A 26,184-nucleotide genomic window follows, 5' to 3' on the forward strand; every position below is an offset into this window, starting at 1 on the left:
ACTACAAATGGCGTTGCTCTTATTTAAATGAGCAAATAAATCTAAAGCGACTTCATTAGTAAATCTATTTAGTTGCGAAACGGTCAAACATCAACATGATGCGATCATGCATCATTTTATTAAAACTGTTATTGATTTGTAATTGCCTTGCATTTATTAAGTGTGAAGGGTAAAATTATTTTAGAAATTTAAATCCTGCCGTTATTAAGTAAAATTTGAAACAAAATTCCAGTTCTTACAGCATTAACGCTCCCGGCACTATTCAATCAAACAGAAAATATACAGTTTCTGCTACACTTCATAATGTCTTGGAACCCGCTACTATCCGCATCGGAATACGTAGTAATTTGTCTTGGACCCAATCACAACAAGTTGCTCTGAAGCCATTCGAAACTAAACTGCTTGATTTTTATCCACCTAAATTAAAATCAAATAAACTATACGAACTATTTGCAGAAGGTGTCAAGGGTTTGTATTTCAAGAGTAGTACATTTATTCAGGTTCAACCCAACAAGGGTGTAAATATTTACATAGAAACAGATAAGGGTGCGTATAAGCCTGGAGATTTACTGCGATTTCATATCGTTATATTGGATGTGCATGCCAAGCCGATGAACTTTATAGAGCCAATAAAGGTTAAAATATTTGTAAGTATTTTAACATTTATTATGAATCGTTTAAAACAATTTTAAGTATGAAAGCCGAATAAAACGTACTTTCTAATTGTCCAGCTAATTTTATACCTCTTTAAAGGATGCCTCCAATAATCTTGTCAAAATGTTCAAAGATATACCCTTAAAGAAAGGTGTTTATACAGATGCATTTCAAATATCCAAAGAGCCGCTTTTAGGTAACTGGTCTATAAAGGCTTTCATTGGTGGAAAATATGCCCTGGCAAAAATAGCCACAGTTGTTGTTGAAAAATATATCTTGCCTAAGTTTAAGGTTTACATTGAAACAAATGAAAATTTTGTTAAAGAAGATCGCTATATGAAAATCAATGTCTTCGGTAAATACACCTACAATAAATATGTAAAGGGAAAAGTAAAATTGACAATAGAAAAACCTGACTATTATACAAGAACATTGGGTAGTTATATGTCCGACATTGTTGATTTTCAGGCAAAATTTGAAATTGATTTATACAAATTTGACTTGAAAAACGATGTATTATTTGTTAGCGCTTCGCTAATAGAAGATCAAACCGATATCGTTCAGACTACCGTAACTAGAATCAATCTTCAAAAACAAAGGTATAAAATAACCATACCCGATGAGGAGATAGAATATCGAAACGATATACCTTATCGGATAAAGGCAAAAGTACAGCATTGGAATGACTCCATAGTTAATGATCGAGAAACAAGCATGTTTATGCAACATGGCACCACAAGGTATGAATCAAAATTAGATGACAATGGAATGGCCACATTCGAGTATGGCTTCTCGGAGAATGATGGTTACACATTTTCGTTTAAAAATTCTATAGGAAGAATGCCCAATTTTGTACTCCGCGACTATACATCAACGTCGGAAGAACGGTCTCTTCATTGCAATTTAAAATTGAAGAATAAACGGTAAATATTTATATTAATAACTACACATTAATAAATTAATTTGATTAATTGAATTTACAGCCCACAAGTTAATACAGAGATTAAAATAGACGTTAAATCAAATCAAAATATACCTTATATAGTCTACACACTGACATCGCATGCCAACATTATAAAAAGTGAATTCGTTCAATTAGATTCCAATACAAACTCTTATACAATCCAGCTGGTGGCGAGTAAGGAAATGACACCGACTTCATTTCTATACGTTCACTATATGGTCGGTGGTAATATGATTTATTGTGAAACAGAAATTGAGATACCCGTAGTGCTTGAAAATACGGTAAGTTTATTCGAAGACTTTTAAATTTGATAATTTTTAAACTGGATTTTAACGAAATTTATATTTTTATACCCTTCACCATAAGTGCCAATGGTATATACTAGAGTATTCATTCGACTAATGATCGTTCGATTAATCGAATAATTTCTTACGAATAATTATTCGAACAATTTAAAAATGGCCATTTTCGAATAACGAATAATTCGAACAATTTTATGTAGAATAATCGAACAAAACGAATAAATGTACATATATATTTAAATTTATTAAATTGCTTAAAATTTTTCATAATTCCAAATTTAAATAAGTAATAATGACTCACAAAAATTGTATTGTTTCTGAAATTCGACAAATAACTAAAGACAAAGCGACTTTCGATTACTGTAGATGAGTGTTCCGATAGCTCCTTCTATAAATATATAAATATTACTGCAAGAAGTTACAATTCTAAAAATAAATCTTTCCAAATTTTTTAATTTAGGACTTGAACCAATAAAAATAAAAGGTACGAAAATAAAATATTTGTTATATAGCTGGCGAAATATTAGAAGAATCGCAATTAATATTCAAAATTTTAACTTAGATTAAAGTGGAGTTGAATGTGATGGAGTATATGATTTTGAAACGGTCATCGAAAGTGATATTGAGGATGACATTTACAATGATTACATTGAAATAGATGAAGGCCATGATCTTAAAATATATGTATATAAGTGATGTTAATAACCGCGTACGTAAGTGTTACAAAATATTTAATAAATCGAATGATAAACACAAGTATTGCAAACTAACGTTTTGTTCCTAGAAAAGCATGGAGTTCGTCTTATACATGATTGAACATCGTTGAATATCTTTGTCTAACATGGTAATAAAATTTTTGCGTATTTGTAAATGCGTCAATCATGCACTGCCTGAATTCAAATTAGCCACGTTCACTGACAATGATATCAAACTTTGGACAGATTCCCTTTATTGTGGAATTCCCCAAGACGACTTTATTAAGCAAAGATTCGGCAACGTTGATAGAGCTTGATGTATAATACAATTTGTTATAAATAATTTAGAAATAGTGAATATGTAATTAATTTACTAAAGAATTAGTTACTCAATTTAAAACCCTAATTAATGAAGGACATAAAAAAGTTCTTAATACGTTTATATTGTATTTGAATTCAGGATCATGTCCAACTAGCTCAAATTTTTTAAAACATAGCTCCAAAACGGAAACTAAAGGGTTTGCTAGTCAATGGTTTTGTAGATTGTTCGGGAGTTAATCTGTTCAGAATATTTCTGATGAAAATTCTTTGTTTTCGAATGTTTTTTAACATTACCAATACTTGAATTGTTGACTTTAACGTATTTTTTGTTTTTCTTTAACAATAATATATTGAAAAACCGACATCAAAATTTAATTTTTTACTTCTTTAAAAAATTAAAATTATTCGAATTAATTTTAAACGTGTGATCGAATTATTCGAACAAGTTAAAATCTCTTATTCGAATTATTCGTTTTATTCGAACAAGAGAAAAATCGATTAATTCGAATACCCTAGTATATACTAGAGTGGGTCAATTTTTTTTCTCGACAAAGCGGTTATCAAAATCGTAATCTACGATGAATTCTAAGAAATTTTGCCGAAAATGGACCTTCCCATTTTTAACGGGAAAATTTTCCTTTCGTATTTTATATTTTTGTTTAAATATGCTAACATTTTATTGAGCCTTTTAAGAAACTTGACTATGTTTGGGCTTTTTTAAAAGGAAAGAAAGGCAAAAAAGATGAGTCTTTGCAAATGGAGGAGATTATCAATAAACTTCACCCGAGGATGGTTATAAAATCCCATATTGTGGTTTTGCGAAAACCTAAAACCGATATTTTGGGTCACAGTGGGGGAAATGAAAAATAAAAAAGGTTTAAATAAACTTGTAAGTTCCAAACCGATAATCCGATTTTAATTAAATTTCTCACGACTATAGAGGAGTTGTTACTGAGCTTAAGTTTTAAATTCTGATTGTCAACACTAAGGTGGGGCGGAGCCTCAAGGCCCCAAATTGGGGTGTCTCGGGTATATTAATAATTAAAAATTATGCCAAGTTTTTGTTCTCTAACCGATTTGAAAGATTTGTACATATGTAGAATCTACAAAGAGAGCTACAAAACATATTACTATAATTATATTTTATCTTTTATAGTTTACGAGATAGTCACATTTGAAATTTAAAATTTTATGTTTTTTACCTACCTTGGTCTGCATTTTTGTAAATAGCGGATACAAATCTCTCCCGATTTTTTTCAAATATATATTTTTTAATTAACAACTAATTTATTAGCATTATAAGGAACAAATTATTTCAAAATCGATACCAAGTCAAAAGTTATGTGCACTTAAATTCAAACAATTTGAAAAAGTATTTTTTTCCCAATTTTTTTTTTGAAAAATGGTACTTACAATAATCTTTAGTTATACTGAAAATAAAAACAAAATAAATAATGCGTTTATATTTATCTCAATGGTAAGATTTTGCGAAGTACTATAGAAGAAAAATAATTTCAATATTTGTATAAATGCGTGGTCAAGGGAGAGATCCGGGCTATAAATTGCCTTTGCAAAATATTTAAGAACATATTGGGGCTTATAAAAGAGGTTTTAATTTTTTGAAGGCAGCTATGTGATTAGAGAAAATTTGGCATACATTTAAAATTTAGATAAAAATAGGTCTACTTCGGAAGGCTCTTGACCATGCACTTATACAAATATCTTACCGTTGAGAAAAATATAAACGCATTATTTAATTTGTTTTTATTTTCTGTATAACTAAAGATTAATCGGGAAAAAACAACTTTTTAATTTTTTGACTTGGTATCGATTTTGAAATATTTCTTTCCTTATAATACTAATAAATTTATTGTTAATTAAAGGCTATATTTGAAAAAATCGGGAGAGATTTGGATCCATAATTTGCAAAAATACAGACCAAGGTAAGTAAAAAACATAAAATTTTAATTTTCAATGGTGAATATCTCGTAAACTATAAAAGATAAAATAATGTTATGGTAATATTTTTTGTAGCTCTCTTCTAGTAGATTCCATATATATACAAATATTTCAAATCGGATAGAGAACATCATTTTTAATTTGTAATATACCCGAGACACCCCAATTTGGGTTCTTGAGACTCCGCCCCACCTTAGTGTTGAAAGTCCAAATTCATAACATAAGCCTAGCAACACCTCCTCTATAGTCGTTGAATATTTTATTAAAATCGGATTATCGGTTTAGAACTTACAAGTTTATTTGCACCTTTTTTATTTTTCATTTCCCCCCCTGTGACCCAAAATATCGGTTTTAGGTTCTCGCACAACCACAATATGAGATTTTGTAACCCTCCTCGGGTGTAGTTTATTGATAATCTCCTCCATTTGCAATGATTCATCTTTTTTGCCATTATTTCCTTTCGAACAATCCCAAACATAGTCAAGTTTCTTAAAAGGCTTAATAAAATGTTAGTATATTTAAACAAAAATATAAAATACGAAAGGAAAATTTTCGCGTTAAAAATGGGAAGCTCGTTTTTGATTTTAGACCCATAGTTTCTTCGGCAAACATTCTTAGAATTCATCGTATATTACGATTTTGATAACCGCTTGTTGCATTTTTTGGATCCATACAAATTGACCCACTCTAGTATATGCACATAAGTTTGTAATTTCTACATTATTTACACAAAGTATATATATTTTGGATCGTTATAGATAGCGAAGTCGATATAGCCATGTCCGTCTATCCGTCCGTCCGTCTGTATGTATGTTTAAATCAACTTTCCGTAGCCCCCAAAAAACTTACAAACATGATTGATACATCAATATATCGAGAATTCTCCCTGCTCGGTTGCTATTTAAAATCGATAAAATCAGACCACATATGGCTGAGATATAAGGAAAAAACGTGACAACTTCGATTTTTAGCCTATCTTTGATCTATATCTGGATTACTAAGTCATTAATATAGACAATATGGATATCTAATGATAGATTTTCCAAACGATGTATTTGCAACAATATAGCGACTTTTCGATTTTAAAAAGTCGACTTTTCGAACTTTCGACTTTTGGTAATTTATGAAAAGTCGACTTTTCGTACTTTCGACTTTTTAGTTAATCGACTTTTTTCGATTTTTTTTACTATTTTCGACTTTCCGACTATTTTCGACTTTTTTCAACTTTTTACCATTTCTTGTAAAAAAATACATGGTTTCTACATTTATTAATGCGCCTTTTGTAAAAATTAAATTTATCAAGGCGATAATAGTTAGAAGAATGTTGTAAGAATTTTGTGTAGAAAAACGATTTATTTTATAAACATTTATTTATTATTTACCCCCAGTAACACGAAGTCTGGTTATGTGTTAACTATTTGTTATACTGACAGTTTGCATGCAAAAATAATTTTAAATGACAGTATAACTATTAGTTAGCACCTAACCAGACTTCGTGTTAATGGGGGCTAAATATATTAGCATACACTACAAAAAATGCAAGTGTACAAAATTGCAATAGTTTTAGTATAATAATGCAATTAAATATTTGTTTTTAACAATCTAAAAAGTCGACTTTTATCGACTATTCGACTTTTATCGACTATTTTCGACTATTCGACTTTTGATATAAGATAATCGATTGATTGTTCGACTTTTTTCCGACCAAAAAGTCAATTTCGACTTACAGAACCCTAATAAGGCTATAGTAATTTGGACCTACAATGGGTCAAAATCGGGAAAAATATTTTTTTAACCCGAATTTTTTTTTTACCAAACAAATTTTTTTGTCATAAAAACAATTTTGAAAAAAAAAATTAAATTTTGTTTACCTAAAAATATTTAAAATTTGTATTTTAAAGTATAATTATGTATACAAGATTCGGCACAGCCGAATGTAGCTCTTTTACTTGTTAAAATTTCATTCATTGGAAATTTAAAAAATGGGAGGAAAATAAATTTTTCGACAAGGCATTGGACCTTACCCGTTCAAATTAATTAAAACTTGGTACACAGATTTCACCGTACTACAAAAAGAGACACGAAGTGGATGGTATGGAAACTATAAATTAAATAGAGACAAACTGCGTTTTCAGTTTTTCATTTCGTGATCCGAACTTCAAATTTTCAAAGAAGTATATTTTTCAAGAAGAGTTGTAAAATATTTCGTATTATCTTCCATTATTCTCCTAGCCCCCTATGACTGCCCTATTTGAAAATAGTCAAGATCTCATAAATATCTTAATTATAAACATATTCAAACCAAATTAAGTACAATTAAGTTTTATATAAACCGAACTCTCACAACCAAATTTTGTGACGATCGACAGTGGTTTAAAAAATTTTCTTTTTGGAAATAATTCTGTATCTTGTGAACTATTGTAGATATTGTTACGAAATTTTACACACTTTGAGCTGAGGTATTTTCGAGTTAATAAGTTTATTCAACTTCCTAGCGCTAAATAGAATTTTTTAAATTTTCTATTTTAAAATACCGAAATTCCTAAAACGGGGAATTTAGGAATTTACGAAAAATGTGTTCCAAAAACTGAGTTTTTTTTTTAGAAACGTTATTTACCGTGTGATAGTAAAAATACTTAGTAGGTATTTAAGAAACATATGGGGTTATACAAATATGGTGCCTTTTAGTGGATCGGTGTTTTGCCTTTTTAGAATTGTTTACTCAAACCGAGATTTTTTTTAAAACTGGCCAAGTTTGGATAGGATTGGGGGGTGATATGTCCGCTTTAGTGAGCCAAATTTTTGAGGGGCTACGTACTGGCCCTTATTAGCGCTAGGAAGCTGAACAAACCTAAATTAACACCTCAGTTCCCTAGATACCGAATTATTTCCAAAAAAAAAAGTTTCTAAACCAATGTCAACAATGTTCCATAGTTCCCATATAAGCAACATTCTTGAAAATATCATTAATACACATAAATCTCTGAAATATGTCAGTATCCCAACAAAATTCAACACAAATATGTTTCATATATTCGCAAATCATCCCACTAAATTTTGTGACAATTGGTCCATAATCAGTCATAGCTCCCATATAAGGCCCACTACCTAAAATGTTGGTATTCAAATAAGATTCAACACAAATAAGTTTCATATCAAAGGAAAACTCTTTATAATCATAAACTCGGTGTAGGGTATCATAAGGTCGGTCTTGTCCGACTATACCATTTTACTTGTTTATTAAAAAGTATTATTCGTTGCTTCGGTTTTTGTTATATTTTTTTCGAATGAAATATTAAAACAAAATATAAAAAATCAAATAATGCAAATTTAAAATATTATTTAACACTTAAGTACTGAAGATAAGATAATGAAATTTTGGCATATGGTATTCAATATTTGGATCTTTAACTCACTGTTTTTTTAAAAAAAATTATTGGAAATCTAAAAGGATATTCAAGGATAAATATTTTAAAGGACATTTTTGACATCTTTTGATCCTTACAGGATAAAATAAAAATAATACGAAATATTTTACAACTCTTCTTGATTATCTGACACCAAATTTGGCATAGTAGGATGATCAGAAGTATTTTAAAAATTTACTCCTCTGAAAATTTGAAGTCCTTTTAAAAGGAAACAGGATCACGAAATGAAAACTCCCTTTAATTTATTATTTCAGACGTATGTATATCATCCTGTTCGTATCTAATATTGAGTGTCGTACGGTGTTTTAATTTAAATTTTTTATAATAATTGTATAAAATTAGCTATTCTCTCGAAAAGTAAAGAACTCATCAAAACAAACAACTTAAGCTCCTCTTTATTTTATTACTTTTAGTTGTCCATTTTCGCACCTAGTGACGTTCGACCTGGCGAAGACATTACAATGACAATTAACGCCCAACCAGGTTCACATGTTGCAATTGTTGCTGTTGATTTCAGTTCCCTCATATATCGTTCTGCCTATAGAATAAACAAAAATCAACTTTTGTATATCATGCGAAATGATGTAAGCTACTCTTTAGGAGGTTCTCGTAGAAATCCGGGTGTAATATCCGGTCTAGTTACATTAACTGATGGACATTTTTTTTTATTTTTTATGCCTATCGGTGTGGGTAAGTTTTTAAGTGAAAAATTATTGAAATTATATTTAAAACTAAAGTAGTTACATACCAAGCACAAATTTCACCTTATTTTGATATTTTTATGTAAATTTAAACTTTAGAACTTTCTCTACTCGCACATAATTCAAAAATAATTTTTTTTTTTAATGTTCGCATAGTCCAATTTAGGTTTTTACAGAAAGAAAAATAGACCACGACCACTTTTTTCGATTTATCTAAAATCGGAAAACGGCTGCACCGACATGGCTAATTTTTATAAATGTTCCTAGTAATCCAATTTAAGTTTTTACTGATGGAAAAATTGACCACGCCCACATTCATGAAAAACATCCAACTACTGTTCATTCTGGAAAATGATCAAAGAGGAGAACTGAGGAGAATGTATTTCAACGAGTTGACCAGATTTTTTGAAAAATATCAGAATGATGAATTTGGCCGAACTTGGAATCAACCGTCAACGGAATTTCAACGGCGGAAACAAGGAAATCCAGTTCCATCTTTCCCTTATTTATTTCCCACCGGCGAACTGTGTGACACGTATAGAGAAGCGTGCCAACGCTTGCGAATTTTAGACAATGACACTAATTGGGAATACACCCTCGGTTATGCTGTGCTTTCGTCAAATGCTCATCAAATACGAATATTGTTTTGGATAATTAGCTCAACATGTTTCCCATCAAACCGACTGATTTGTGGAGCAAATACAAAGATGCCTTGTGGGATGATAATTTGCATCAGATGCATATTAGAACAACAAATTCAAATTTGCAACTGAGCAAGGAAATTTACAACGACGCACAGTGGTATGAGAATAAAAAAGAGGTAAATAAATCTGTAACTTCTAAACCCTTACGCCGATTCCAATGGAATTTTACATGCGCAAAGAGGAAGTGTAGTCGAGTTTAAGTTTTTAATTTGGACCTCATGACCCCACCAGGAGCGGGACCCGGGGTTCCCAAAGTAGGACACCTCGGGTATGTTCAATTTTTAAAATGATCCTATTTCTTCGTTTGTGTTCCGATTAAAAAAAAAATACATATACAGAATCTCCTCGTCGAGCACTACATCAATTATCTATATCAATTATCTCTTATAGTTTATATTCGCATTTGAAAATTTAATTTTCAAATTTTTACCCACCCTACACCAGTTTTTTGGTGGCCGCGGTTCCAAATCTTCTCCGATTTTATCCATTTTTCTTTTATAGGATTAACAATGGATCTATATATCAAATAAGGAAAGAAGTGTTTAAAAATATAAAAAAAATTAAAAAAGGCGATTTTTCGCAATTTTTTTTGGGGAAAAAGTACTATTATTCTTTTTAAGTTATCTAAAAATTTTCTAAGAGAATGTATAATGAGTTTGTACCTTTTGAAAAGCTAACTTTACGCCAAATATTTTAAATGAAAAAAACATTTATAATTTTTGATACCGACGGGATCAGGTCTATTCAAAAATGCCTATTTTTTATGTAAAATTCAACTTTAGGGCAAAAATAAGTTTTTAATTATCTTGTTCCCCTATTATGGATATTATAGCCAAAAAACGAAAAATCCCATTTTTGGGATTTTTCAAGATTTTTTTTGGAATTGCGGGATACTTGATAACAAATTTCAATATTTGTTTTTATTTTTCCATTTTAAATAGAAAAATCTACAAAACTGTGAAATTTCATTAAAAATATTCTTAAATAAAAATTTTATTTCAATTTGAAAAATTTGTATCTATGCAAAATTCAATAAAAAGCATTTTTTGTCATATTTTTCAAAAAAGTATTCCATGAATTTTTTTAATTGTCAAAAGTTATATACATTTTTGAAAAGTAGATAAAATCCTCTATCCATTGATATATAACATGTCTACCTTGTGTTTTTTACGTGTCAAATAAATTAGGGAAAACTAAACAACTCGCTGAGAATTTACCTATATGTGTAATTTTTTAAAATCGGAACACAGACGAAGAAATAGGATCATTTTAAAAATTGAACATACCCGAGGTGTCCTACTTTGGGGACCCCTGGCCCCGCTCCTGGTAGGCCCATGAGGTCCAAATTAAAGTCGACTACACTTCCTCTTTGCGCATGTGAAATTTCATTCAAATCGGAGTAAGGGTTTAAAAGTTACGGATTTATTTCCCTCTTTTTTTATTCTCATACCACTGTGCGTTGGCTAATATGCTTCCCAGTAATGTAATAATCAAGAATTCGAGGTTCAATGGTATTATGATATCCAAAACGGAGAACTAAGCCAAACTAAGGAGTACTTTTTCGTTCTTAAAATGAAACTTTTTGAATGTTCTATAATATTGAACCTAGAATCAAGAAATTACTTTGATTTCAAACTTGACGGAGATTCAAGTAAAATTGTTAGGCACAATTTTTTAAAATTCACCAAATGTGACTTTAGTGGACCCAGAATCTGATGCTGAGTGGGAATACAAAATGTGGGTATTTATGGTACTTTTTTTATTCAAATAATACGTTTCAAATGAGATAAATTCCACTTTACAATGAATCGCTTAACATGGAATTAGAGACATGTTATCTTGAATTGATATTAGTTCACAAAGGGAGACTGTTACAAAAATTTTGCATTATTTTTTTTTTTAATTAAATTAATAAATAGTAATTTAAGCTTTGATATTTTTCAGGTTTTCGATATTCAGCTCTAGCAATATTTACATTTACATTTCTTACATTTGACTATGCAATAAATATGAAATTATCTCATTTCATCACAATCAACTAATACAAATATTCATACTGTTCGTTCGTATTACTATTAAAATTGCAATGCTAGTCTGCAATTTTTAGTAGCAAACACAATCCATTATCCAAAATAAATATCCACCAAAATATATTTTCGTGCTTAGTAGCACACACAGTTTTTATACCCTACACCACCATAGTGGGGAGGGTATTATGCGTTTGTGCAAATGTTTGTAACGCCCAAAAATATTAGTCTAACACCACCTTAAAGTATACCGATCGACTTAGAATCACTTTCTGAGACGATTAAACGATGTCCGTCCGTCCGTCCGTCCGTCCATCTGGTTGGCTGGCTGGCTGGCTGGCTGGCTGGCTGGCTGTCCATGTAAACCTTGTGCGCAGAGTACAGGTCGCAATTTTAAAGATATTTCGATGAAATTTGGTACATATTATTTTTTCGGCTCAAGGACCAAGCCTATTGAAACTGGCTGAAATCGGTCCATTATTTCACCTAGCCCCCATACAAATGTCCCCTCGAAATTGGACTTTTTCGGTCATAAATGTTTAATTTATCTATGTAACTACACAAATTTCGCTTCAAATAAGTTTTATATATACAAAATTCATGTCACAAAATTTTGTTACGATCGGTCCATAATTAGTCATAGCTTCCATATAGACCCGCTTCCGAAAATCACTTTAACGTGCATAAATCGCTTAAAAATGTTGGTATACACACAAAATTCAACATACTTAACATTAATATAGACATAAATCACACCACCTAATTTTATGGTGATCGGTCCATAATTGGTCATAGCTCCCATATAAGGCCCACTTCCGAAAATCACTCACGAATATAAATTATTGACATTTTAAAAGAAAAATATTTTTACTCATTTACTTGGTGTAGGGTATTATATGGTCGGGCTTGACCGACCATACTTTCTTACTTGTTTGTTGTGCAAATATTGCACGGCATTCGTTGTATTTTGTTGTGCTGGCAAACAACAATACACATTTCTTTGGTTGTGCTATAGCACAATTGACATTTATGCAATTGATGCTATTAGTTGCTGTTATTGCTAATTGTATAACAACATATCAGTAAACACACCCAATACACAGTTGGGCAGAATCAAAATTTTTTGGAAAAAAATCTGGAATTTCTAAACGGCCGATCAGAATAAAATTTGACGCGGGCGTAGCCAACTAGTATTCGAGTTTAAATTATTCAAATGGGCCCTACAAATGCCACAGGGGCTATGGGGGCTCAAAGTAAGGTACCTTCGACATGTACAATTTTTAAACATATGCCATTTTTTTGTTTCCCATTCGATTTCAAAGAGTTTTATATGTTTGGGAAGCGCTCGCCTATGTCTTGAAAAAACATGCTTGCGTGTGCTATTTATCTCTTATAATTTCCGAGTTATAGGCATTTCAAAATTGAAATTATAAAATTTTGCCATACCTTGGCCCGCTTTTATAAAAATATAGGTCGTTGTTTTGTACGGAACGGGCTCGAATTTTGTGTGTTATTTAGACAACTAAATTATCAGTAACATACAAGAGATTTCAGAGTAATATCGATTATAGATCCAAAAATATACGATTTTAAATTTAAGAATTCAAAAAATAGTAGATTTTTGCTGTTTTTTGGACGAAAAGGTGACTTAACTCTTTTTTTATTAAAAAAACTTTCTTTAAGAACATATACCAATTTTATATTTTTCTGTAAGGTAGCTTTACTGAGAACATTTTGGAATAAAAAACATGTCCTATTTTTCAAACATATTGCCCCTACGTGCTTCTGAATTTGACCTATTTTTTTATCAAAATTTCAATTTGGGCCACATGTTCTAAAATCCCAAAGCTGGGATCAAAAAACGGAAAGCAGCTTTAGAAACATTGATGTGGTCCCTATTTATCCCCAAAGTATTTTCCCAGCCCCAAAGGAAATGTAGACCCTATGGTTAAAATTGTAAAAAATACCATTTTTAGGATTTTCGCTTAAATTTCCTTTTGACCTTTTGACAAGTTTTTTTACACTTTATAATTTGGAATGACAAATTAAAAAAAAAATTTCATTGACTTTGTTAATAAATAAAGATTTTTTTTACATTTTACATAGAAATGTAAATTGCAGCCAGAGAAAATTGCTATCAGAACAAAACAAAAACGAATGCTGACGCGCAATATTAGTTCGGCAAAAAAGTGTGTATGCTACTATAGCATGAACATATATTTTGGTTGTTGTGCTACAAATAACAAGTTGACAATTGGTTGTATCTGCTAGTAGAAATTGCAAACTAACACTGCAATTTATATAGTAATATATGAATAGTAACAGCAATTTATATTAGCAGAGTTATACAAAATTATAATAGTAACTATATTTTTAGTATGCAAATTGATAAAAATGTATATTTACTGCAATTGACGGCTAATATAGTAGCAAATGTAAACCCTGATATTTTTAAAATAAATCTTGAGTGTCTGTAATTCTCATTAACTGTTTGGTTTAATGGTATAATATCTTTAGTTTTTCTAAAGCCTTTTGAGAAAAGGTTTCCTGATGAAACCAGTGAAATGCGCATAGGAACTAGCATATCCCCCAGCAAAAAAATTCAGTGAATTTATCAATAATTGGGAATTCAGCACACTAATTCTTAACCAAAAAATTAATTTTGTATTCCCGTATAACTTTTTGATAGTAATTTAGTTTAATTATCAGAAAATACTTGTAGATCAATATTTTTAAATGAGTTTGTGTCATTCTCTATTAACAGGTTTCCTTGCCTAGCCTACGAAAGGTAGCCTGCAACATCAACTGAAACAATTATTGTAATACAATGTAAAAAATTTTAAGAAATCTTAAGATATTTTAACTGATTTGTTTTTAGAGATATCATAATATTAATAGGCAAGTCGATTTCTTTAGACCCCTGTTACTCTCACATTATACATTTAATTTGGGCAAGAAATATACCATTTTAAATGGATTTATTCACAGAAGTGCAGAATATATATTTTATTAAAATCGGTTCAGTTTTTTAGGAGTTATACGCGTTTAAATATGTTACTAACACATATGCAAAAACGTGTACATGTGAACATTAAGCTAAAAAGTAAACAAAGCAATGCGTGTTGTTGTTGTAAATAAATAAGAGAAACAATTAAACAGTATTGATTTCGCTCTGTTTTAAGTGAGAGTTGTTATAGAAAACAATGAAGAAGAATATTTTAATAATTTAAAGTCGCTTAAAAGAAATATTTTGAAGGTTTTTTTTTATTTTCTCAATATGTAATTGTGAGTAAATAGTTATTTTATAATATCTACAGAACTATAATTGTGACGGGCTTTAAACTTTATACGAATCAATTTATTATCACTGCATGAAGTTTAACCAAAAATGAGATGGATTGCAATAGGTGGCGAGTAAAGATTTTTCAAACTTTGTCATATGGCTCTTTTATCATTTTGCATAGTTTCGCTGAACATTTTCGGGATTGGAGTAATGGGCGTGGCACACCCTATACAAAGTAAATATTTAATTTCGAATATCTGGAGAACTATTACAATTATAAAAGTGTTTAAGCTTTTTACGAATTAATTTCTTATTACTGTGCGGAGTTAGCTGAAAATAGGCGAAATTAGATTAGAGGACGTAGCACCTCCCATACAAAGTAAATATTAATTTCGAATGTCTGGGGAACCAAAATGGGAGGGCCGGAAAAGGATGTGAGTCACCTCCCATACAAAGTTATAATTACATGATTTTTCAAACTTTGTTATTACCATTTTACAGAGATTGGCTGACAATGGTCGGGATTGCAGTAGTGGTGGCACCTCTCATACAAAGTAAATAATTAATTTCGAATATCTGGAGAACTATAATTCTAAAAGTATTTAAAATGTATATCAATCAATTTATTTCCATATTAAAAACGAAATTATTCTTGATCCTTTGATCGGCTTAGTTGGAATGACGCCTCCCATATAAAGGAATGTTAAAGTGAAGCTTAATATGAGTTATTTTTTTTACATTGTACGTAGTTTAATTTTACTAGGATAGGGGTAGCGAAGTGCACCGGGATATACTAGTTATATGAATCATTGAATGAAATAGTTTGTTTTTCATTTCTACACAGAGAAAACAGATTCGTGATAGCAACCGAATTTGTTGCCAATCGAATGATTCTATCTTAGTGACTGAATTTTACAGTTGTGACTACAATATTTTGTATGGGGTAACTAAAGTTTGGTTGTCTCAACTGAAATTCTTCTTTATCAACAGACATTCTGTTGTTAGAACTGAAAAATTCTATGTGTGCAACCGAATCATTCGATTGGCAATAAATTCGGTTGCTATCACGAATCTGTTTTCTCTGTGTAAATTTTGAATTTTTTTTACGGAAAATAAATTCAAAGTGACATCCGAAGAATAATTGTCGGTTTTAGTTTTAGGCATTGAAAAACCGCGGTTTCGGTTAAAACCGAACACAAAACTCTAGAATATACAATGAAAATCCAGCATGCAAAAATCCACGTTGCAAGATTTACGAAACAATCAAACCCAGTTTGGTGGTGCGATGATTCTGTTGGCAGGTCATTTTCGGCAAACATTGCCAGTGATTCCACGGTCAACGCCAGCCGATGCGCTTAATGCAAATTTCAAGTCGTCCCTTTTGTGGAGCATTGCAATGAACGAAATTATGATATCAAAGCAAAGCTATCGAAAAAAGTATTTCTTTATTTTAATTGGTTACCTGACCGTCGATCTTTCCATCAAAATGAAAATAGAACACCATAAGATTCATTGTACATATTGTTACGAAATTGTACTTGAATTCAAATATAATGATTTTAAGGGCTGATATATATAACAGTGCTGTAATAGCAAACTGTAACATATCTGTGGGCATTATTAAATAAAAGCTTTCAGTTGATTTGATCGTAAGTTGGCAACGCTGTATTCGAATATTCAGTTAAAGAACATTGTAGAAAGTACACCACAGATGGCGTATGTATTAGTAAGATCTAGAATATTTGAATTTTGACAGTTAAAGAACAATCTAGGGTGCAAATGGCAGTGTTATAAGTAGTGGCAGAGGTTGCAGTCGTGAGTCAGTTTATCAGAGACACTTTTCGAATAAACATCAACTGAGTGCCTTAAAGTGTGTTGTGTTTTTCAAGTAAACACATTATAAATTGTGTCTGTATTTCTGCGAATTTACAAACGTGTATAAAAAACATTGAGTGACTATTTAATTCTGTAGTTGTTGTACATTTGAATAAGTAAAGAGTTGTTACCATTTTCAAACTACTAAACGGCTTTTATTAGCAATCAAAAGTATCCGGTTTATTTAAAGGAAATAAACCAAACGTTTTGAAAAGGTTAAAACGTAACAATATTTTCAAATCTAATGTAAATTATCATTCAAATATATGTAAGTATTTTTTCTCATTTAACTATTTTTACACATTTCCAACAGCTTCTCACTAATTCACAAATCGTACATCTGGTCATATTTTTTTATTGACTTTTTTAAGGTTTCACAGTTTATTTTCCATTGACAGATCATCGCTGGCGATAACAGGAAAGTGGAAAACCTACCACATATAGCCTTTAGACTAAACACTTTAAAGTTATAACCTTTGAGTTTTAGGACGTTAATCGTCTTGAAAAGTATAGTATCCATACATACTAACATATATTTTGTTTATTATAGAGAAAAACATCGTCGCTGGACTTGAGATAAGTCACCCCATGTCCCATGATTGGAGTATCGCAGATATGCGCTCTTACTTTCCGGAAACTTGGATATATTCAGATTTTGAAGTGTTAGTATTTTTTAAAATATCACGCTTTATTAACCTACATCCAGTATATAAATTAATCTTACTTGTAATTATTACAGCACTAGTGCAGTAACAACCATTAACTTCAAAGTACCTGACTCTATAACGACTTGGGTTGTTGATGCTTTTTCGATTAATGAGAAAACCGGTATTGGGATTTTGGATTCATCTGTGAAAATAACCGCTTCAAAATCATTTTTTATCAACACATATTTACCTTATTCGATTAAGCGTGGGGAAATCGTTTCCATACCCATAGTTATTTTCAATTACAACCCAGAAAGTTTAAAGACCGAAGTTGTAATGGAGAACTCATTGGACGAATTTAAGTTTGTGGACAGTATGAGTAATGAGACCACCAAGTCTTTAGTTGAACAACGAGATGTAATTGTACCGGCAAATGGTGGTAAAAGTGTTAATTTCTTAATATACCCACAAAAACTTGGTAATATTGAGATACGTGTTAAAGCTAAAAATAAATTATCAACTGATGGCGTTTTGCAAAAACTAACAGTTGAACCGGATGGTTTGACCATATCACATACTCACGAACTGTACGTTTCACTGAAACCCGAAGAAACCTTCAACACCTACTATAAGACCAATATATCGGACGATGTTGAACCAGATTCGGAATTTCTTCAATTGTCAATAAGTGGTGATTTTCTATTGCCATCCTTGGAAAACTTAGACGATTTAGTTAATAAACCCACTGGTTGTGGTGAACAGAATATGATACGTTTTGCTCCCAATATTCTTGTGCTGGAATATCTGAGTGCAACACGACAAACTTCAAAGTACACAAAGCTAGTGGCAAAAGCTAAGAAATATTCTGAAATCGGTTATCAGCAAGAGTTGAAGTTCCGTCATGAAAATGGAGGTTATAGTGTTTTTGGTCCAGGGCGGAGTAGTAAACCAAGTAACTGGTTAACAGCCTACGTTGTGCGTTTCTTTATTAAGGCTCTTAAATATCAGACCATCGATCCACAGATTATTGAGAGTAGTTTAAGCTTTTTGGCTAATCAACAATTGAGCAGTGGCGAGTTTGTAAATGCTGGTTATGTCTTTCATCCGGCCTATAAAAGTCGTTACGGTTTTACGGCATTTGTGTTGTTGTCGTTTTTGGAAAATAAGGTAAGGTTAAATTTAAATATTTTGTGGTAGAGATTTGGGTTAAATTATTATTTTTTTTAAATTTTAGAAATATGCCAACAAATACCAAGAAATAATACAAAAAGCTCTGGCTTTTCTGTCCAACAATATGGATGAAGTCGACGATATCTACTCCTTGGCCATTATGGCAACAACATTTCAAATGGCCAATTACGAACATGCTTCTGTTGTACTAAACAAGCTTAAGCCATTGGCCAAAACAGAAAAGGATTTACAATGGTGGGAGGCCAGTACAGGTAATCGTGTAACTGATATAGAAATCACATCTTATATTTTATTGGCTTTACTACATACACCCGGTCAATATTTGTCCATAGCAAAATGGCTGCTGGAACAGCGTAACAGTCATGGTGGGTTCAAGTCAACACAAGATACTGTTGTTGGTTTACAGGCTCTGATTAAATTCTCCCAGTTCACTGCGCCACAAAATGACACTCTGATAAAGGTGTCGTATAGAGCTTTAAATGTACGAAACGAAGAATTAGAAAATATTGTTTTGGGTCTAGAACCCGACAATGCGAAAATTATGCAACAGCAACAGGTAAATATTATTAACCCTAAAGTATAGTCACAAGAAAATTATGTTTACAATAATCGGACTATCCGTTTAGAATAGGTACGTATCCAACTTAAAATTTATTTTACATTTTTATTGCTTTTTTCCTTTTTCCTAATTTTGCAAAAACAAAATTTCAAACCAAGATATAACAAGTGGTCCAACTCTTTGACAGCAGTACCTAACTCTAAACATGTATTAGTAATAAAAATGTACATATGTATGTTGGTGCCTTTTCAATTTTCATCAGACCTACACAGTTCTATAAATTTGTGTTAAGTTTCAATTTGTTTGATTTTCAATACCAAAATTTTAAACTCTGTTCTATAATTGAATTCTTCCACAAATAAAATTAAGTGTCAAAAATTAAAAAAAATATTTTTTTCATTTGTTCAAAATTTGAAAATAAATGTGTGCTGCAAAATATTTAAAAAATTAGTAAAATATTGTGTAACAGTGTAATAACGTGGTTGAGCCTTTATTAAGTCGGATAATAGTAGTTAAAATTTCAAATATTTTGTTGTGTTTAATTCTTTCACAAGGGTGTTGAATTCACACGGTACCCGTATATGTGAGAGAGTAATTTTTAAAAATTAAGAGTCGGACTACTTGTTATACTTTCTTACAAACATTTTAAAAATTTGTTTTTGTTTTATATACAAATTCTGAACAGAACAACCGCACCAAAATTCAGGCATTGATTTGCCTTTCATAATTTGAAAATTTTGTATGAAAAACAAAAAAACAAATTTTGAAAATTTTTTAAATGTTGTTTTTGCTATCCACATATGTAAATATCACTTAGGTGATGTGATTTACAAAATTAGGGCATACAACTTTTTTGTTTTGGATAGGTAATTTAATTTTTTCAAGAAAAATTTGATGTTAATTTCGGAGATACATCTTACAAATAGATATAACTTTAATATATCAGGATACTCATTTTATTACACAAAGCATACGGATGGTAAGGCACATGGCGGTACCGGTATCATAATTAGAAACCGATTGAGACACTATGCCCTAGATGCGTTTTCAAAGGATTATATGCAAGCAACATCTATTCGCCTTGAATACCCAGCTGGAGACTTAACTCTGAGCTCTATATATTGCCCACCACGTTTTTCGATGACCAAGGAGAAATTTGAAGAATTCTTTGTAACACTAGGAGATCGGTTTCTGGCATGTGGAGATTACAATGCCAAACATACAGAGGTAGACAGCTGTATAAAGCTCTAGTTGATCGCAAAAATTGCTTAGATTTCGTGTCTCCTGGACACCCAACTTATTGGCCAACTGATCCTAGAAAAATTCCTGATCTAATAGACTTTGCCATATGTAGAAATATTATTCGAAATGCAATATCCACAGAAATATTCTATGATCTATCTTCTGACCACTCTCCTGTAATTATTAATTATTGTGAGAGACCCAACATCCCAAGATTTCCTAAGGACTCATTGTATTTTAAGACTTCACGTCATTGATTGTTTCGGCTCTGGAACACTCTAGGTGCCAAATCCCTCCAAAAACTAATACGCCTATTTCAAATTTGGATATTGAAAGACTTCTTCTCGAAAAGGGAAGACCCAGAAGAGAATGACAACATAATAGATCACCTGGTGCAAAGCAGAAGCTGTCCGCTGCAGTACGAAAACTGAAAAGAGCCCATTAAAAGTTTGACGAGTACAAAATACACAAATTTCTCTCTTTGGAAGGCAACGAGGAACATTAAGCCACCGGTAGAGGCCCAAAGCGCTTTAAGAAAAGCTGACGGAACCTGGGCACGAAGTGCTGTAGAAAAAGCCTCAGTATTTGCTGAACATTTAAGTGAAGTAATCCAACCCAACTCCATAGCAAATGACCTTGAACTAGAAGAATTGCCAACTTCAACAATGGCTAATGCAGCCCAATTCGATATTAGTCCTGAGGATGTTAATAGAGTAATTAAAAATAAAGTAGACTTGAAAAAATCACCGGGATATAATTTAATAACGCCATCAATGATTAGGAACCTACCAAACGTGGCGATAATTGTGCTATCTATATTGTTTAATGAGATCTTGAAACTAGGAAATAATAATGATACCTAAACCAGGTAAAGATTTAACCCTGCCTTCTTCTTATAGACCTATTAGCCTACTCCCTTTTTTGTCGAAGCTATTCGAGAAAATATTCCAGGAAAAGATAATACCTTTTTTGAATGATGGAAACATTATCCCAGTACACCAATTTGGTTTCCGTGAACATCATGGCACCATTGAACAGGTCAATCGTTTAACTGGAGAGATTAGAAAATCTTTCGAATTAAAGAAATATTGTTCTGCCGTCTTCTTAGACGTTGCTCAGGCTTTTGACAAGGTATGGCATAAAGGTCTAGTACATAAAATGAAATGTTTACTACCACTATGTACTCATAAATTGCTGGAGTCTTATTTATCGAATAGACTTTTCAGAGTTAAGTACAATGATTATGTGACGAGAGAATACAAGATTAGAGCTGGCGTTCCACAGGGAAGTGTACTAGGACCTACGCTATATTTTATTTACACCTCCGACCTCCCTACGTGCGATAAACTAACAATTTCAACATTTGCTGATGATACCGCCATTATTAGCTCAGACGAAAACCCACACATGGCATCTAGTCAACTACAGAATTACCTCGTACGTGTGGAGTCATGGTTGAAAAACTGGCGAATAAAGGTAAATGAGCTGAAAAGTTAACATGTTACGTTCGCTCTAAGGAGAGGAAATTGCCCACCTGTCACACTCAACAACGTTAATATACCGCAGTCTGATTATGTCAGCTACCTTGGTATTCATCTAGATAGACGGCTTACTTGGCGCCGACACATACAAACCATGAGACTTCACATGAAGTTAAAAGCCTCTAGCTTTCATTGGTTAATCTGTGACCAATCAAAATTAAGCCATGAATATAAAGTCATCCTGTATAAGACCGTTTTAAAACCAATTTGGACATATGGAATTCAATTATGGGGAATGGCTAGCAACACCAGTATTGATATTATACAGAGGGCCCAATCTAAAATTCTTAGGATCATGATGGGAGCACCATGGTACATAAGAAATGAAAACATCCACAGAGACCTAGAAGTAAAATTGGTAAAGGAAGAGTTCAAGAAAGTCCGTGAGAAATATATTGTGAAACTGCGAAACCATCCCAATACGCTTGCAAGACAACTTGTGCAGACCCAAACCCGATCCAGGCTCCGTAGAGCAGATCTACCACCCCGCTAAGATGAGTTACAGTTTACCATTAAGGCTCTCTTGTTGAAGAGCAAATAGTTTTAATTTTAGTTATAAGATTTAAATACTTATTGTAATGTCGATAACAGACAGATTCAATAATTCAATAAAGTGTTACAAAAAAAAAAAATTGGCTTACTTAAGCAGACATATTACCCCTCAGACCTATCCAAACTTGGCCAATTTTTTAAACAAAATTTCGGTTTGAGTAAAAAATTCTAAAATTTGTATAACCCCATATGTTTCTTAAATACTTAAGCCTATAGTACACGGAATGTAAAATGCCACATGCGCATGCGGCTTTGACGTAATTTTGACATCATCCTGAAGCCATTTTCATAATAATTTTTTTTTAGGAAATAGAAAAGTTATGAAAAATGCAGAAAATCCAGAGTTAGAGGATGCGCACATGGTTTTTGCAGCAAAGAAACAAGCATATCCCGATTTTTACAATGATTCTGATTCTGAATAGTAGAGGACGATGAGTTTACTTAAAAACTTTTTTAGAATAAATTTCACATAATTAATCTATTGAAAACTAAAATTAAATTCGGCATAATAACAACAAACAGAAAATTATAAAATATTGCCGTTTTGTAAAACATTTTTTTGCACTGCCTTGCCGACTGCTGCATAACCAAATACCTGTGAACACTACAAGATGAAGCTAATTACTATGAGTTACATATATATTTTGAAGCCATTAATGAGACTAGCGGAAAAGAAAAGATATACATATTATACATCAACGTGTAGGAAATTATGTCCTCTTTTCAAAAATGTACAACATTTTTAAGAATTAAAAAAATTATAGAAGACTTTTTGCAAAAATATGCGAATAAAAAATTATAGCTGATTTTTTATTTTTAGATTTTAAAATGCAATAAAAGATTTGTTTATGAATCGTTTTTAATGAAATTTTACACTTATATAGAAACGTTCCATCCAAATCAAAGAGTGAAAAAGATATTTGTGAATTGTTAATGACAATCCCACAATTCCCACAAAAAAAAATTTTAATTTTTTAGGTTTTTTGATTTATTGAAGGCACCAAGCTCGGGGCTATGAAATCCCTTTGCACAATATTGAAGAACATATTGGAACACACAAAACAAGTCTTCATTTTTTGAAAGCAGCTATGCGATTTGAGAAAATGTTGTCTTAAATTGAAATTTATATAAAAAATAGGTCTACTTCGGAAGGCTCTGGACCACGGAATAATACGAACTATGATATTATTTTGCTTTTATAATATTTCCCGGAATGTTGTCTTTCAAAAAAATATAAACACACTATTTATGTTTTTCTTATTTTCTCTATAATTTAAAATTAACGTAAGTACTTTTTTCGAAAAAATGGCGAAAAAACGACTTTTTTATTTTTTTAAGTTTGAATGCACATAACTTTTGACTTAGTATAGGTTTTTAAACAGTTCTTTCCTACTATTATTACTACATGTCTTGTTAATTCAAAAAATTATATTTCAAGAAAATCGGGAAAGAATTGGATCCGTTATTAGCAAAAAACCAGACCAAAGTAGGTAAATAAAATAAAATTTGGTTTTTCAAATGCGAATAACTAGTAAACTATAAGAGATAAAATATGTAGATCTCGTCTAGTAGATTCCATATATATAAAAATCTTTCAAATCGGATCGCAAGCAAAAATTTGGCATCATTTTTAATTTTAATGATATGCCCGAGGTGCCCCACTTTGGGGTATTGTGGCTCGGCCCCCCTTGATGTTATAAGCCCAAATTCAAAACTCTATGGCCATTTTTTTAAATCGGGCTATTCGTTTAGAAGTTACAGATTTATTTGCACTTTTTTTTCAGACGTCAGTTTTTTTCAGACTTTTTTTGCTTTTTTGCAACGTCAGTTGTGAATTGAACAAATATGTATGTATATCTTATATTTTCCAAAAGTCTCATTAATGGATTCAAAATACATAACTCACAGTAATTAATTTCATTTTGTAGTGTTCTCTTTTGCTAATGCAGTAGTCGGCAATGCAGTGCACAAAAATATATTAATTGATTGTTGTTGATTTTGAATACATAAATAATCCATAAGAAAAATATTGAGAGATATGTCACAAAAACAGGTGGATATAACATAGTACCTCATCTTGCTTAAAATTATATAATATTAGCGAACTCTGGTTAAGATGTGGTGCCCAAGTTGACTTCCATATAATAAATTTTCACTATTTCTTTAATTGAATTTAAGATATTAATATTATTTCATATCACTTTTAACATTATTACTCTATAAAATTTAGGTAAAAATTGTGAATTTAGACCTATTTTAAAATTCATTTTTTTCAAGTTGTGGCAAAAAGTTGGCACTTATCTTTTCGCACTTTTTTTTGGCACTTATTTTTAAAAACACTATTTACTAAGAAAAAACGAAATAAAAAAATGTACGATTTTATACGATTTTTTTTAAAATTCCAACAAACTTTTGTAATTTTTGAATTTCTTTTTAAAAAAAAATATTTTTTTGAACGATAAAAAATAATTTTAGTCGAAATGTTTTATAAAAATTTTACTACTGCCAAATTTTGAATATACCGAAGAACTCAGAAAACAAAAAATTAAACTCCATTTTAAGAAGATTAATTTTTGAGAATTATTTTCTTGAAGCAATTCAAATAATTTTTTTATTTATTAATTTTTGCTTAAATTTAACTGACTTTAGCGACCTCTGGTGAAGTCTAGGAGAGTCAAATAAAACCAATTCCTAAAAATTTATTTGAGCTGTGTTTTTAGCTATCCATCAATATATATTTTATCATATTTTGAGACTAAAATTGATTTTTTTTGATTTTTGTCTATGAGACAAAGCACCGTGCGACGTTCTTCGCAATGCTTCCAAACAAAACTGCCGTGCGAAGCACCGCCGTATATTGAATTAATTGTAATATTTGTAATATAACTTACTATCATTGAATTTAACCTGTGAAATCCTTTTCTGTTGAAGAACATGTACTCATTTTCTGTGGGTGCTTGAAAACCAAAGTGTGTGCCGTCTACACATCCAACTACTAAAAGTATATTTTATATTTTCAGTAGATACTAGTAGATACTGATCGATTCTTCGACATTTTTTAGAAACCGGTTTTCGGTTTTCTTCGAAAAATTGCTATTTAATATAAACCGGTTTTTGGCAAGATATTAAAGCGCATAGAAATAAGAAAAATAAAAGTTTTATTTATTAAAACAAAAACAGTTCATGCAAAAATATAAGAAAACAAAAAAGAGATCATATAATTATGATAAAAAAATATACATACATACATATTTTGAATTTATGACTTTTATTTAATTTCAAATGTCAACAACTACGTTATGTTTTTTATACCCTTCACCTTCGTGAGAAGGGTATATATAAGTTTGTCATTCCGTTTGTAATTTCTACATTTTTCATTTCCGACCCTATAAAGTATATATATTCTGGATCCTTATAGATAGCGGAGTCGATTAAGCCATGTCTGTCTGTCTGTCTGTCTGTCTGTCTGTCTGTCTGTCTGTCTGTCTGTCTGTCTGTCTGTCTGTCTGTCTGTCTGTCTGTCTGTCTGTCTGTCTGTC

The 26,184-nt window shown here is 31.2% G+C and overlaps 1 protein-coding gene across 2 annotated transcripts in view; it reads left to right on the forward strand.

Annotated features, from left to right (window-relative positions):
• Positions 1 to 737: 737 nt before the first annotated feature.
• LOC135951192 (CD109 antigen-like) overlaps positions 738 to 26,184 on the forward strand; it is a 29,625-nt gene continuing 4,178 nt past the window's right edge. Inside the window, exons 1-7 of one of the 2 annotated variants that reach the window (XM_065500790.1) lie at positions 738 to 1,577; positions 1,638 to 1,899; positions 8,737 to 9,013; positions 17,464 to 17,575; positions 17,653 to 18,727; positions 18,795 to 19,002; positions 19,084 to 19,307. In XM_065500790.1, the coding sequence (XP_065356862.1) occupies positions 778 to 1,577; positions 1,638 to 1,899; positions 8,737 to 9,013; positions 17,464 to 17,575; positions 17,653 to 18,727; positions 18,795 to 19,002; positions 19,084 to 19,307 (2,958 nt within the window). In that variant the 5' untranslated portion in view covers positions 738 to 777. Of the gene's footprint in view, positions 1,578 to 1,637; positions 1,900 to 8,736; positions 9,014 to 17,463; positions 17,576 to 17,652; positions 18,728 to 18,794; positions 19,308 to 26,184 lie in introns of both variants that reach the window. The other variant, XM_065500789.1, reaches the window with a different exon arrangement.

The sequence above is a fragment of the Calliphora vicina genome, chromosome 2 (genome assembly GCF_958450345.1).
Source record: "Calliphora vicina chromosome 2, idCalVici1.1, whole genome shotgun sequence".
NCBI classification, from domain to species: domain Eukaryota; kingdom Metazoa; phylum Arthropoda; class Insecta; order Diptera; family Calliphoridae; genus Calliphora; species Calliphora vicina.